Raw genomic sequence first — 16,148 nt, 5'->3', positions numbered from 1 at the left:
CACATCTACTTCACAGTGTCTTCTAATATACTTGGTGTTTGGGCACTTACATTATTAAAAATATATTAATTTATCATAAATTACTTTCCCTTTATTTCTTTCTCATATTATAGTTAGGGTATTCACTTAATTTAATTACGTATATAGGAAGATTATATTCATTGTTTCATTCACTTGAAAAATATTTTCGGAGTACCTACTAATGGTCTAATCACTATTCTAAGCACTGTGGATACACTGGAGAACAAAATAAATATCCTAACAAAACTTAAATAAATAAGTAGAATATTTAGTTTGCTGAAAGAAAAACTGCAGCAGGTAAGGTAAGTTGGGAATGCTGAGAAGGTGGAGTATATGATGCAAAATTAAACAGGGTAGTCGGTGCACCTTGTTGGGAAGGTAGAGCTGAGCAAAGCCACAAAGTCAGGTATAAAAAGGGCCAAAGCCCTAAGGTAAGCACATCTATGTCATTCTCACAGAACAATAAGGAGAGCATATATCCTACATATCTCTTACATCTCTGCATTGGAATAGTTTCTTTCTAAGTCTGTTCAATGACTGAACTGTAAGTTCCATTAAGTGAGAGACAATGTTTTATCTTCTCAACGTCTTCAGTATTTCACACAGTACCAGACACACAGGAGACACCCAGTAACCACTTGCAACATGAAGAAAATAAATGATGACATAACCAAAAAGGTTTTCTGAGGCAACTGAGAACTAAGCCTCAGGAAAAAAAAGATCAGAACTAGAAGCCAGAAAAGAATTAAATGACTGACATGACATCATAAAGCCAAAAGAAAAGTCAGTAGATTAAGTCCAAACAAAATTCCAAAGGTAAAAGTATTAGGCCATAATTGGATCTAAGTAACAAGATAAATTTAAATATGATAAAATCTAAATATAATAAAATCTCCTAGGTAACTAAATTTGCATTCATTCCCTTTGACTTTTAATAAAATATACAAGGTATAACCTACCTATAGTTTTAGATCCAGATTCCTTAGTAAAATATTTTATCTACTTTAGACTAAATATTGTTGTACTAAAACATATGCATAAAGCTTTTCAAACAGTGGTAAAGTTGATTACAACAAATCACAGACTTAAAGTCTGACAGAGTTTAAAGACAATTTAGAGACCACCTATTCCAAGTCTCTCATCTTAGAGATGACAAATTGAGGACTAGAGAACTGAAATGATCTGTCAAAGGTCAAAGCCAGTAAGTGATATATCTAATATATTTAATATTCTGTTTATAAGTTTAGAAAAAACCAAATGATTTGCATGACTTTTTAAATATGAAAACAAGTACTATGACTACCATAAACCTTTAAGGAAAATGACAGCAGGATCAATGTCTATTGTACTCCTGGGCCAGATAAGAATACAATCATATTTTTAAACTCTCTATTTAAACAACAAAATGAAACACCATTTAAGAAAATCCAAATGGCCAAAAAATATAATTAAATAATAAAATAATCTAAGAATTTGCTACGGTTGTTTCCGCTTAAAAGTAAGTAATGGCATTCATATCCTGTTACCCCTAAACCTGAGACACTCCCCCAAATAGCATCTAAAATCTGCATATTATTCTTAGTCTCATTAATCAAATAAAATTAAGTTAAAGGAAATTTCAACTAATAGAAAAGGGATTATTTTTATAATCAATATTCATATGACTGTAACCTATACTTTGCACATTAAGTTAAATAAAGATAGGGAAAGAATTATTAGTCCACTGTATATTTCAACATATTAAGTCTTGAATCACTAATCTGAAATTAAAGAAAACACCTTAGAGCATTAAAACCCCACACCTGAAAGACTTACCATTTTATCTAGATGTTCAATGGATCTATAAATCTCCCCCTGGGATTCATCATAGTAACTGTAACGGAACCTTTGACCTTGAAACAAATATCATGTACAAAATAAAATAGGGAAAAATTAGAAGCTAAAAAGAAAGCAAGCGCTTACCAAATAATTTCAGTTCTCATGGAAGGCAAAGCACAGCTTAAGCCTCTGAGAGAATCATTCCCAAGAGCCCTTGTACATAAAAATAAAGGCATATTTGGGAAGGAATAAAGAAATGATATATCACCAGTGTTTTTATGATGTTAAAAACTACTTCAAACTGTAGAACCTTAAAGTCACGAGCAATACAAAAGACTAAGGAAACAAAACAGCTTAAAAGTTAGAAGCATTGTTAAACACATTATTATCAGTCTGTAATGGAAGGTAAACCCAAAGAAAATGATTCAAGGAAATCTGGCTTAAGGAAACTATCTCAATGTAACAATCAATGAAAGCTTAGCTTTTGCTGTATAAATGCAAAGATTTGATCTCTGTTACAGAAAAAAAATGTGCAGGTCAGAGATACATGTGGCTTATGTGATTTTTATGAACTCAATTAAAAAATTCATTTCATTTTTGCAAAACAAACTACTTCAGAAAAGATCAATACAAGTGCCTTAAAATAGGAGGCACAAAAGGATAAATATAATAAATAGTCCTACTCTGACAATAAAATCTCAGTGAGAGTATAAGCACAGAACATTCAATGTTTAGCTCTTCTCCAAGAAACACAGAGGGTAAACTGGAAGAAGCTTGAAAAGAAGACAGAAAACAAAAGGCTCAGGTAATAAATTTGGCTCCCTACTATAGTCATATAAAAACCAAAAGTTAAACATATTCATAGATAATTGTGGTATGTTATTCCATGGACTATGTTGTATTTCAGATACATCTACACTTGTATTTCTGTGATGCCTATATTTCTTAGAACTCATTACTTTTATATTTATTTTTAAAGATTCACCAAAATGCATTTTAAAGGTATGCGAGTACACCAGTCATGCATGCACACATTCTGTGTCTTGTGCTTCATTTTTAGAGCAAAGTTCACATATAAAATTATTATCCTCACACCTGAGAAGAGAGGTTTCTTTGGCTGGACAATTATGATTTTTAAGCTGTTTATCTTACTAAAAAAAATCATCATATAAATGATGAGCAATGCAAAATAATAAAACTCTTTTGGTGCTCTTTTTTGGAAAAAACCACACAACACACTTCTCAACACTTCCTTTACTTGTTGATGTTGATCATCTTTGATGGTCATCTTTCTAGAATATACTGTATTTCCTTAACTTTCACATTTTAACTTTTCACATGCATTAATACGTACGATTACTCATGTAACAGTTCTTACTTTCCCTCAAGAGCTTCTATTAAATCAGTATTGTATCTTATAATTCATGAGATTCTAGAATCAAGCAATAGGGTTCTGAAACAATTATCTGCTTTTGAATATAACAACCATTTTTGTAAACACTGAGGATTACTACATGTCGCCGTAACTATGAGATCCATTACAGTCCTTGTACTAAAAAAAATTCTTAAACAGTGACAATTCATCACTCAATGCACGTATATTAAAGAACTCATCAGTCATTTCTTTCAAAATTTAGAGTTAGGTATAGTTTTGTTTTTCATTACAAAATGTACACACTTACTCCTACTTAATAGTGAGAACTATATAAATTAACCCTATTTTTTCTATTTGCCAGAGGGCTATTGGAAGGCTCAAAGTCAAATCCAAAGTCAAATCTGTTGCAATAACTTCTTGATTCAATTCATTGGTACTAAATTTCTACTTCTATTTCAAAGGTCTTTGATAGAGTTGCCCCATATCTTTTGTGAAATGAATGAACAATTAAATGAATAATCTTAGACAAGAAACTTATGACTCACTGTCAACTGTAGTAAGAGTAATATCATTGGAAGCAATCAAGATGAATATTCTTTGAACTTGAACTACTTCAGGTTTACACTAATGCATTCTCTTTTTCTTGCTTCAGGAGATAGCTATTAGTTTTAGCTGTCAATAATCCCTGTGACCGGGGGCGCCTGGGTGGCACAGTGGTTAAGCGTCTGCCTTCGGCTCAGGGCGTGATCCCGGCGTGATGGGATCGAGCCCCACATCAGGCTATTCTGCTATGAGCCTGCTTCTTCCTCTCCCACTCCCCCTGCTTGTGTTCCCTCTCTCGCTGGCTGTCTCTATCTCTGTCGAATAAATAAATAAAATCTTTAAAAAAAAAAAATCCCTGTGACTGGGATGTAACTGTCTAATCTGAAAACCGCTACTCTTCAGGTGCAGAGAAAAATGCATATACTTTGTGATAACCATTTGCTACTCAAAAGTCTTTTCTGCTTATTTCCAAGTTCAGAGCTGCTATTTCAAATGACTAAAGTTGGTCAAACCTGCTTCAATCACAAGTGAAAAGTATAACTATATTTAGAAATGCTGCCTTGTTCATATGGACCGCTTTCACTGTAACTTTCACTTAAAAACTACTTCTGAAGTAAGAGAAAAATACATAAAATGTTTTGAATACTTTAAAATACTAAATCAATATGTGATTCAAAAAGAATGACAAAATGCACAGGAAATCGATTAGTAAATGTTTCACATTTTGCTATCTACCTCTTGCTACTCCGTAGTTATTTGCATTTTGTAGCTGAAGAATCGAGTAGAAATATTTTATGAGCTCTAAGTAATATATCAATTAAGTAGCTAAGTCCACACTACATATAGCTACTACAATGAAACAGCTTACTTAAACAGCTCAAACTTAGAATAATTTTTAAAAATTGTACAAGCATTTAAAACTTACTTGAGTAATTCATTCTGGTCAATATACATACAGAAAGCATCTAATTCAAAGTAAATACTTTCCATCATCCTGGCCTATATGTGGGGGTGGGGGAGGTGTGTGCACATGCGCGCACACACACACGCACACACACACACACAACTTTAGTTACACACCTCTTGGAATCTGAATGCAAAAAATCTTTTGTATCTAACTATTAAAAAGAAGTTTGTCAAGATTTTATTTAATGAGAAATAAATGACAACACTAGCACAATACACTGTTCATAAATGCACCTTTAATCAAATATTTATTGTTGATTTAAAATATATTATGATTTCATGTAACTCACGAGCAGACATTTTGTTTTATAATACTTCTAACATTCAGTAAAGCTTACGCATCTAAACTGAGCAAACACAGCTGCCTATGTACCTGGAGAACTGGACTTGTATACTTTTATAAGTATGAATAAAGCATATCACATAGTAAGAGAAAATTACTTACCTGAAACTTATCCTTTCAGAAGGTACACTGGGAAAATGGATTCTTTGAGCCCCTGTTTCAACTCCAAGTATGAGCTTTCTAGCTTTAAGAGCCATTGACACTGCCCCTAGGGGCAGCACAAGCTTTGGAACTCCCCTAGTGAGTATGTCAGTAGTTTCTTCAGGTGCCTTCCCTCAGTTCTTTTCAAATTCAAAAGATGAGAGGAAAAATAACCCAAGAAAAAAAATCCTGTAAAGCAGAAACCTTACTCTTTGAGGGAAGGAGGGTAGCTCATTTGTGAATCCATTCCAGAGCACGCTTTCTGAGAAAAAGAAATACAGGTAAGTAATTTTCCCATCTCCAAAGGTGACTGGTGATTAATGAGTGGATTCACAGAGTGTGGAGAGTAAGCTCCAGGGATGTCTGTTTAACACACAACAATCAACTAATGAGGACAAACATAACAATGAATGGTACAAGAACCAACACTACTTTTTAAGTACCTCAAAACAAAAAGTAAAAAAAATATCAAATACCTCAACATTAAGCTATACACTGGATTGCAGAAATAAACAATGAGCTGGGAAAGTTGATTTGAAAGCCCCCAAAAAGATTAGTGAACAAAATAAACTTTCAGACATATGTCCAGTAAAAACTGTACTGTTACACATTCACTTAATCACCTCATGTTTATATGTTAAAGCATTTTCAATTATTTGAGTTAACCCTCACAACAACCTATGAGATAGATTATTAGCTCATTCTATACTAAGGGCCTAAAATGGGGACATTCATAATTGAAATTGTGAAAAACTATAGTCCTTTCATTCTAAAGTCTTAGTTATAATGTAAAAAAAAAAAAAAAGGTATTAACCTTCCCTCAAAAGATCAAAAACTGAAATATGTGGAATTAGTATGTGTAAAACTTGAGAAGACAAATATGAAAGCTTGGATAAGATGTATTTCAGGAATTAGCTAGCTTATACTCAAACCAATTGAAATTATTTAGAAAATAGTAATACCCTAGTACCTAAGAGACTAACAACAGAAAGGAGAAAAGAGCAGGCATGCATAATCACTTGTTAATGTATATTAAACTGGAAATCTGAATAGTTAAAGATATAAATTCATAAATATTCTGGGGAATGCCACTTCCGATAGGTGACACATACTTATAAAAAAATTATGTGGGGCGCCTGGGTGGCACAGCGGTTAGGTGTTTGCCTTCGGCTCAGGGCGTGATCCCAGCGTTGTGGGATCGAGCCCCACATCAGGCTCCTCTGCTATGAGCCTGCTTCTTCCTCTCCCACTCCCCCTACTTGTGTTCCCTCTCTCGCTGGCTGTCTCTATCTCTGTCGTATAAATAAATAAAATCTTTAAAAAAAAAAAAAAAAGAAATTATGTAAACCTAGACTAATATAAGTTTATATGTAAAAATCCAAAATTGCTGGAGTGTAGTAAATTTTATTCATATTTTGATAAAATAATTTATCATTAACATTTACCAAGTAAATTTACTGAAGTTAATTTGCGCTTAAAACCACTGTAAAAGGAATATTAAGTAGAATGAATCGACTTTAAAAAAATTAATTTGTTAGATGCAGCTTCATTTAGAAACTTCTTAGAAGTTAATCAGAAATTATGTTAATGAAAGCTGCCAATAATCTAAATGTGAGAATATAAATTTCAGGGAGATCAGGAAAGTACAAATATTAGCAGTATGTATTATATATAAAGAGAAGAGCAAAAATGAATTAGGAAAACAGAATGAAAATTCTACCAACTGAAAAACTAAAATAAGCCCAGACAAAATTCTCTTATATGGGCAAGAAACTTGATCAGATAACATTACCTAACCATAGTAAAAATCAAATACTAGTAGCAAATGTCCTTCACTTATACCACAATCCCTGGTAGTAGCAGGAAGGGTGAAATGAGGTAGGATCATGAAGTGTTACTAGGAAACATCACCCTATTGGGCTGACTAATGAATTTTCATGTGGATTAGACTAACGATAAAATAAAAGACAGGAACTGAAATGGTGAGGGTTTTTTTTTTTTCTTTGCGGGGTGGGACAGGAAATGGAGGGACAGAAAATAGGGGCATAATAGAATCCAGGTTCCCATTCTCCCTTGGCTTTTCCCACCGAAAAAGAAAACTTGAGAATATTTTAGTCTTTCTATTTTTCTCTCTCTAATGTCTTTTTCAAGTCCACATAAAATTTAAATGGGATCTGAAAGATGAAAATCTTTAAAGCAAAGTACACTTAAAAAAAAAAATTCATTCTTACAATGATATTGGCTAACAAGTAAAATCAACCAGGCAAAATCCTTCCAATCACTGTCTCTATCACCAAATCTCTTGCTTTATTTTTAACAGAAGCTGGACATAATAGAAATAATAACTAGAAATGAAAAATGTTGTCACTGCTAGTACTCTAATATATTATTCAACAGAACAAAATTCCACTGTAGGCATCTGAGTAATTTGTCAACTGTACTATAATCAATTGATTTATCTTCAAAAATCAGCTACTTAGAAATGTACAGGGTGTTGACAGCTTAACTCAATGAAACTTTTAGGATGTCCGAGTATCTGAAGAACTGAATCCTTCCTGTGAAATAATTTAGAATTCAGTGTTATCATTACTTTGATATGGTAAAATCAATCTATATAGTATCTTTGCCAGAAGAAGAAGGAGGAGGAGGAGGAGGAAAGAAGAAACCATTAAGAAATACCCTCACAAGAAAAAGCTAGATTTTTGAAATGGGAGTATAACATTCTTTAACTGAGAAAAGATGACCAATGTCACCAGAGCATGAACTCTGAGGAATATGAAAATTTCTAAGACATTTAATAACCTATAACTAGCCAATGATTCATATTACTTCAATTAGGTATATAAAATAGAAAACGAATCTTACTTTACAAGAATGACAGTTACTATTATTATTGTAGAAGGGAAACTACCAGTCTTGGAATAGTATCCATGCAACACCTTCCACTCAACCCCAGGCCTTCACCAAATTTCCTAATAAGAATTAGTACAGTGCTTCCCATAAGTACAAAATAAGTACTTAATGAGTATTGTTAGTGATCCCATAAGTACAAAATAAGTACTTAATGAGTATTGTTAGTGATAGTGATACTAAAAAAATAAACACTTGGAAAACTTCTATTACTTAACCACCAAATGTAAATATAAATACGTTTTAGTCTCCGGATAATTCTCATAACTGACATCTACCAACCTTTGGAAATTTTGAGTTCTTATTTGTAATTATCACCAGGAAATTCTAGCTTACAATTTAAATGCCAAAATTTTCTATAACACAGGAGATCAAATGGCCTAAATAACTTTCCAAGAATCTAGGTAGAATATAAAACAAAATTCATCTTTCTCTCTCAATATTGTACTTAAATTCAGTACTTGGACTAGGGCTTGTTTGTTTTAGAATTCATTAATGAGGTAAGAAGAATGATTCAAAAGAAAAGAGCAATTTTAAAACTTGTACTGGTTTTTGTGTGGATTTATGCTGTGATTGCACATGGTACCAACCTTGAGGGAGAACCCAGATTCTAAAGAACAATATCAGGGGAACTAATTATTTAAATCATAAAAGTAATTTAAAGTGATTCATAAGAGCCTTAAAAGTGAAGAGGGAGGGGACACATGCTTCAAGAATTTTTGAATTTCTAAAACATATCTACATGCTTTATTACTAATGCAAATTCACAATACTAAGAAAAATAGTCTTTTTTTCAACAATGATACTCCTTAGTTTTTAAGATCAACTATGACTAAACATCAGAATCTCCAAGCATCTACTTAGTTCTTACATCTAAGTAATATACTTACAATCCATAAAAAATAACTTCTGCCAAAGGTAGCAAACCAACTAGCCAACAGAATTGATTATGAAAGAACCCTGACAACCTCTTAGAGAGTTTGGCAAGGCAGCACAGCTACCTGCATACCCTAAACCAGAACTTCCCAACTTCAGCACTAGGTATTTTGGGCAGGATAATTCTTTGATGTGGAGGGCTGTCCTGTGTACTAGAGGATGTTTATTTAGCAGCTTCTCTGGACTCCACTAAGTAGATGCCTAAAGCATCCCCACTACCCACCCCCACCCCACTGTAATGACAAAAACGTCTCCAGGCATTTCCAAATGCCCCCTTATAAGACAATCTGCCCCAGATGAGAAATTAGTGCTTAAACCAAAACACTTTTCTATAAGGGAGGATGCCTCTCTTAAAATGATCTCAGCGCCATTCAAAGAGCAGGGTAAGAGAAAATACCAGCCTAACCAGGACAGATAAATATTGAGTCAACTCTGGAAATCAATGCTTAAGACACGTAAAAGCCACGGCTCCCTAGATCTCATTAAGGATGTTTTTCTGGCCATTCTAGTACTCTATCTTAAAATGCATAGTCTTGTGCTGATGTTTTCTCTATAATCAAAGAAATAATTGAAGGATGAACAGATATTGGCATCCTCAAGCCAATGAGAGATGTCCTAAAAAGAACAAATTCAAAAATATACTCTAGAACAGCAATGGATAAAGGACAGCAAGTTGTATTCAAAGAATCAAAAAATAAAATTTACTCAAAGAGGCGTCCACAAATGTCTTCCTTTATGAACTGTTATTCACTGTGAAGTTTCCTTATTCTTTTTATTCACAATAATAACAAAAATCACTTAAGAGTCCTTACCCTTATAAATCATTACCAATGAAGACCACAATGTTAATAGCCAACATGTTACATACTTTGGAGGGTAGCTCTAAACTGATGGCAAAAATTAAGCACCAAAGGAAAAATAGAAAGGAAAAAAAAAACGCTAATTACAAAAAAAAAAAAAAAAAAGAAATGTGGAAAAGGACTGGCATAGCACACAGTGCTCTTCTACCTTCTAAAGAAGAACATTTCTTGTATCTACGAAAAAACTAACTTCAGAGAATCTACCACACAACTCAACCTGGAAACAGGGTTAAAAGATCTTAACTCCCACTAATGTAAGTGGCTAAGCAAGGATGCCCTCACAGTGTGAATCCAATTATACCAGTCGCCTTTGGAAATGTATCCATAATCCACTACCATAATCTGATCCTTTTTAAAAGACTTTTTATTCACTTTTAAACATTGCAGCTAAAAGTAAAACTTTCCAAGGGAAGTGATAAGGAACTGAAAATCAGAGCTTAGAGTGAAAAGATAGCATTAACCACAAGTATATATTATCTACCATGATATGTTAAAATCTAGAACTTACCCCAATGGCAGAAATCAGAAGAAACCACAAAGAGATTACTAGGATCCGCTAGATATTTACTGAAGAGTTTTCCGAATTCCTGTTCTTTTGACTCACTCAGAGCTCCAACCAGTACAGGAATAATGGTAAACTCATCCTTATGGCTTAAAGAAAACAGAAGAAAAAAAAAAAAAGTCATTTAAGAAGTATAAGAATAAAAATAGTTTTCCAATGTGTTGGCACTAAAAAGTGGAACATTTATAAATAATGGTAAGGATAAGATACATACTGTTGAATTTTTTAATCTATAAATTAGATGTTTAAAGAAGACCATGTAAAAATAAGAGAGATACAGAATACTAAAAATATCTATTTAAATTACAGAAATGTACAATACTTCTTTAGGTAAACAAAGCTATTTTACTACCAGGCATAACAATATCCTCAAATATAAAAATAAGCCCATCAGACCATCACCAAGTCAAGTCTTCTCAACTACCCATCAAAGCTACAATCACCTGCCTAATCCTTCTGCAATTTTAAAAGAGCATTAAACTCTTCCTCAATATTTTAATCCTATCCTGTTATAAATACCACCACTTCTGGCACTTTATAAACCTGCTAAGTGAGACCTACAAAACTTAATCTTGGCTCCCATAAGATACACCAACTGCTCCTTATACCTACACTAATAAACAGATGTAGGACAGTGTGAAGATAAAACTCAAATTTCACTGGCATCTAGGGTGGACACAGAATTCAAGGAAGTAGGTATTAATTTCTAGCAGCAAGAAAAAGACACCACACCCACCCATAATGTTTATGACATATCTACAAGTCCCTTTTTCACGCTACAGATTGACAGATTTATGGAAAAGGAACAGAGCAGATTAATAGAGAATAACTATGATGGGCTATAGAAATAGACGTTCATCCAAAACCTTTTAAAATTTTCATTGCAGTGAAATTTTACTTACATATATTCAATATTATTTATATTCTAAGTGATCCCAGATTGGAATTTTAGAAGCGTGAATCATGTTTGTCTGACTTGCTCTGAACAGGACTTTAAAAAAAAAAAAATCACCATTATAATAAATGCTTTTTAATATGATAATCTGACACTTAACTGATGTAGGACAAACAGAATTCATAAAAAGGTTTTTAAAAATACTAAGTTTAAGTTTATTCCCAAAATAAGTGTTAGCCCAGCTTCATAAAGCTAAATTCAGGGCACCCAAGCACCTCCCCCATGAAGACCCCCTTACCCTTGTCAATTGCGAAATAAACAGATCATACAGATCTCCAGTCCCTCTGCAATGCAGGGGCTTCTTGGGCAGAATCTGCATCTATGGAGTAAGAAAAAAAGAGGAAGCTGGCAGAGGAAGCTGCCATGGAATGTCTCTTTCTCTGACTCTTTTACCAGTTTGCTGAACAACTGCATGAACGAATAGGGGCTCTTCAATAAGTTAAGAGTGATTATCATTTGAAAGGAAAGAATTTGAGCTCTAGTAAAAATTCAAGAAGATTGTTATGAATTGTTCTAACTTCAAGTACTATCCATATAAATAAACTAAGATCATCAAGGAGTATGTAATTATGACATGGTAGGGACATAGTTACATAGAGTATAAAAAACAAGAAGTCAGAAGAAATAGGTTCAATTACCATCTTCATCACATAATAAAAGTTGAGAGGGTGGGTAAATTACTAACCTAAAAATGTACTTCCTTATCTATAAAGTGATCAAAATTACAATATCTATTTTCTAAAATTGCTACAAAGTGAGAAACACTACCGGGAAAGTACTTTGTCAACTACTGTTGGCTCATTCTAAAGAAATAATACATGTCTACTATTCCACAGAGCCACCAAACCATTCACTCACCCTCAGCCTCAGCTTGCAAATCTATCTATACCAAGGTAAAAAGGCTCATACTACTTAGAAATCTAAGCTTTGAATCAAGATCCATCCACCTCCTTGTCATTTCTCAAAAAAAAAAAAAAAATACTTGTTGTTCTGTATTTCCACAAAGTATGAATTAGAAAAAAGAGCATTTGGCTTTGAAATGGAATATTCCTAGATTTTAGAATTCAAGTTGTCAAGTTGGTCTTCCCCAATGAAGGTGTACAAAATCTCACCCTCAAAAAAAAAAAAAAAAAGACCCACTTTGTGCTCTAGAAATTAACCAAAGACAAAAAAACACAACAAAAATAGTTTATTCATGTAAAATAACTGAACTTCTTGGGAAGAACAGTAGGAGTCTGGTATCTTACCAGGCGCTACCTCCATTCCCCTGCCCCACTCTACCAACATGGTGAGATTAGCCATGAAAACCAGCAGCTTCACTGCTGAAGAGCCGACTTTGATTTGAAGGAACGAGCAGAAAAGCCTGTAGTTTTTGTAGCCTGAGAATACTGTACCAGTGGAGGCAAGTCACAAACCTGAAGACTACCTAGAAATTTAACAAGGAGATTCTGGAAAGGAGAGAGCCACAGAGGGACCCGATAAATGCACATATTCCGAGAAAAGGCTTGATGCCCTCCACATAAACCCGTCTGACTAGAAGGCAGCAAGCACATATGTGCAGGTGAAATACCCATAAAGTTCCAAGCTCCCCCAAAATGCCAGCTAATTAGGAGGGTGAGAGCACGCCCAAGGGAAAGTGGAAACCTGAGAGAAACCAACATCACACATCCCAGGCTGACTGGAAATCCACGTGCACACACTGGCAGACCAGGGAAGACCCAAAAGAAAGGAAAGGAGGCAAACTAGAAAACGGCCCAAATTTTGAATATGCTTCCCAAACTATACCCAATACACCAGCAGAGGATGAAAGCCTTCCTGGCTCAAGGTGTTCAATCACAACCTCCAACCAATCATTAGCTAAGCACTAAGCAATGCAGACACAGAGGTGAACTCTAGAAAGCGAAATTATAAGAAATTTTTAAAAGCTGAGGAGATATATCAGTAGCCACAATTTTGGGAGAGATAAATTCTGCAGACAAGGCCAACAGAGTTACTTTTTTAAAAAAGTGAATAAATGAATGAACAAATGAAGCCACCACCACCACCACCACCACCATCACCACCACTACCACCTGCAGAAAATTTTAATAAAACCAGAATTAAGTTGCTATAATACAAGATTTTAAAAGTCCAGTTTTAAGAAAAAATTATGAGCCACAAAAACAGGAAAGTGTAACACATTCTCAGAGGAAAAAGGAAAAAAAGTAGCCCACAGAAGCTGTATCCACAGGGGACCAGATTTAGCAAAGACTTCAAAATAATTATTATATGTTCAAAAAAATCAAGAAAAACTATGCGTTAAAAAGTTAAAATATGGCAATGACTAAATAAGTAGTAAATATCAACAAAGAAATGCAAGCTATTAAAAAATTTAATAGCTTTAATGGAAATTTTAGAGTTGAAAAGTATAGCAAATGAAATTAAAAATCTACTAGGATAGTCTGAAAACATTACATAAAGAATCTGTGAAGTTAAAGACAAAATAAATCATCCAACCTGTAGAGAGGGAAAAAAAAAAGGATTGAAGAAAAACAAACACAGCACTGGAGACTTGTAGACAACATCAAACATACTAGGATACACACAATGGGAGTCCCAAAAAAAGGTACAGTAAAACTATTAGAAGAAATAATGGCTGAAAACTTTCCAAATTTCATGAAAAACATTAATCTACAGTTCCAAGAGACTCAACAACCCAAAGTAGGATAAGCACAAAGAGATCCCCATCTAGATACACTATAATAAAACCGATGAAAACCAAAGACAAGGAGAAAATTTTAAAAGCAGCAAAAGGAAAATGACTCATTACTTACAGGATAGTGTTTTCAACAAATGGTACTGGAATAACTGAATATCCATACGAAAAAAAAAGTGAACTTACACCTTTACCTTATACCACACATAAGAATTAACACAAACTGGGTAACAGACATAACTATAAGAGCTAAAATAATAACACTTCCGGAAAGGGGTCAGCAACAATCTTTTTAAGGGGTCCATAAAGTAAATAATAAAGTAAATATTTTAGGTTTGGGGGGCCAGACAATCTCCATTACTACTCAACTGTCACTGTAAAAGAAAGCAGCCACAGACAATATGTAAGTGAGTAGGTATGATGGCTATGTTCCAATAAAACATTTACAATAACAAGTTGTGGGCCAGATGTGGTCTGCAGACTATAGTTTGCTGATTCCTGTTCAAGAAGAGAAAATCTCTGTGACCCTGAATTAGACAAAGATTTCTTAAATATAATATCAAAAGCTAAATCCACAAAGAAAAAAAACAATAAAATGAATTCATCAAAAACTTTTGCTCTTCAACAAAGCAAAAGAACCTGTATCTAGAATATGTAAAATCTCTTACAACTCAGTCAAAAGACAAATTACCAAATTTAAACTAGGGCGAAATATATGAACAGACATTTCACAAGAGAAGACATACAAATAACTAATAACCACACTAAAAAGTTGTTCAACATCATGAGTCACTGGAAAGATGCAAATTAACACCAAATGAGGTTACACTATGCATCTATCAGAATAGCTATAATCAGAAATACTGACAATAACAGGTACTGGCCAGAATGGGGAGACACTGAACCTTCATGCATTGCTGCTGGAATATAAAATGGTGTTGTCACTTTAGAAAATAGTTTGGCAGTTTTTGAAAGAGTTAATACATAGATTTATACGACCCAGCCACATCATTCCTAAGTATCTATTCAAGAGAAATGAAAACATATGTTCATATAAAGATTTGTACAAGAATCTTTTTAACATTATTCCTAATAGCCAAAAATGGAAGTGACCTAAATGTCCATCAACTGGTGAATGTATAAACAAAACATGGCATATTCACATAATATAATAACTATTTGGCAATAAAAAGGAATGAACTATTGATACATACTACAACATGGATGAACCTCAAAAACAGTATGCTAAGTGAAAAACGATAGATACAAAAGACATTTCATATGATTCTATCTATATGAAATTTCCAGAAAATATAAATCTATAGAGACAGAGAGCAGATAAATGGTTGCTTAAGATTCAGAGTCGGAGGGGCACCTGGATGGCTCAGTCAATTAAGCTTCTGCCTTAGGCTCAGGTCATGATCCCAGGGTCCTGTGATGGAGCCCCACATCAGGCTCCCTGCTCAGCCGGGAGTCTGCATTCCCCTCTCCATCTGCCTCTCCCCCAGCTTATGCTCTCTCTCTCTCTCAAATAAATATATAATCTTTAAACAAAAAAACAAAAGAAAACAAAAGAGTCGGAGCCAGAATTGCCCTCAAATGCACACAAGGTTTCTTTTTTGTGTAATAAAAATATTCTCAAACTAGATTATGAGAATGATTGCACAACTCTATAAATTTACTAAGAATCACTGAGTTGTACTCCTACATGAGTGAATTTTATAAGATGTAAATCATACTTCAATAGAGCTGTTAAAAGAAAAAAAAAAAAAGAAAATCCAGCTTTGCCCCTTGCAAGCTGTGATCCCTGCAGCAGGTTACCTAAAACTACCCTAAGCCTCCATCTAGTCATCAGCAAAAATAGAGCTAATAATACTTACCTTACTTACAAGGCTCTAATGAGCACTTCCGTAATGCAGAGGAAAGTTTTATCTCTTATTTTTCTGTCCTATACCTTAAACCATACTGCAGAAAATTAATATATCCAAGATGTGTAACAGACTAAAAAGAACTGAAATCCCAG

General features: G+C 33.9%; 1 protein-coding gene across 3 annotated transcripts in view; it reads right to left on the bottom strand.

Moving 5' to 3' along the window:
- Nucleotides 1–16,148, bottom strand: part of MEMO1 (mediator of cell motility 1) — a 123,814-nt gene that overhangs the window by 19,355 nt on the left and 88,311 nt on the right. For all 3 annotated transcript variants that reach the window (XM_087863744.1, XM_045809127.2, XM_087863745.1), the window contains 2 exons: nucleotides 10,422–10,564; nucleotides 1,837–1,913 (listed from right to left, as the gene is read on the bottom strand). In XM_087863744.1, coding sequence (XP_087719870.1) covers nucleotides 1,837–1,913; nucleotides 10,422–10,564 — 220 coding nt within the window. The remainder of the gene's footprint in view (nucleotides 1–1,836; nucleotides 1,914–10,421; nucleotides 10,565–16,148) is intronic.

Source organism: Ursus americanus, chromosome 7 (assembly GCF_024610735.1).
Source record: "Ursus americanus isolate L20-20 chromosome 7, mUrsAme1.1.p, whole genome shotgun sequence".
Lineage (NCBI taxonomy): Eukaryota > Metazoa > Chordata > Mammalia > Carnivora > Ursidae > Ursus > Ursus americanus.
Note: the sequence above shows the minus strand (reverse complement) of the source record. Positions and strands in the feature narration are given on the sequence as shown.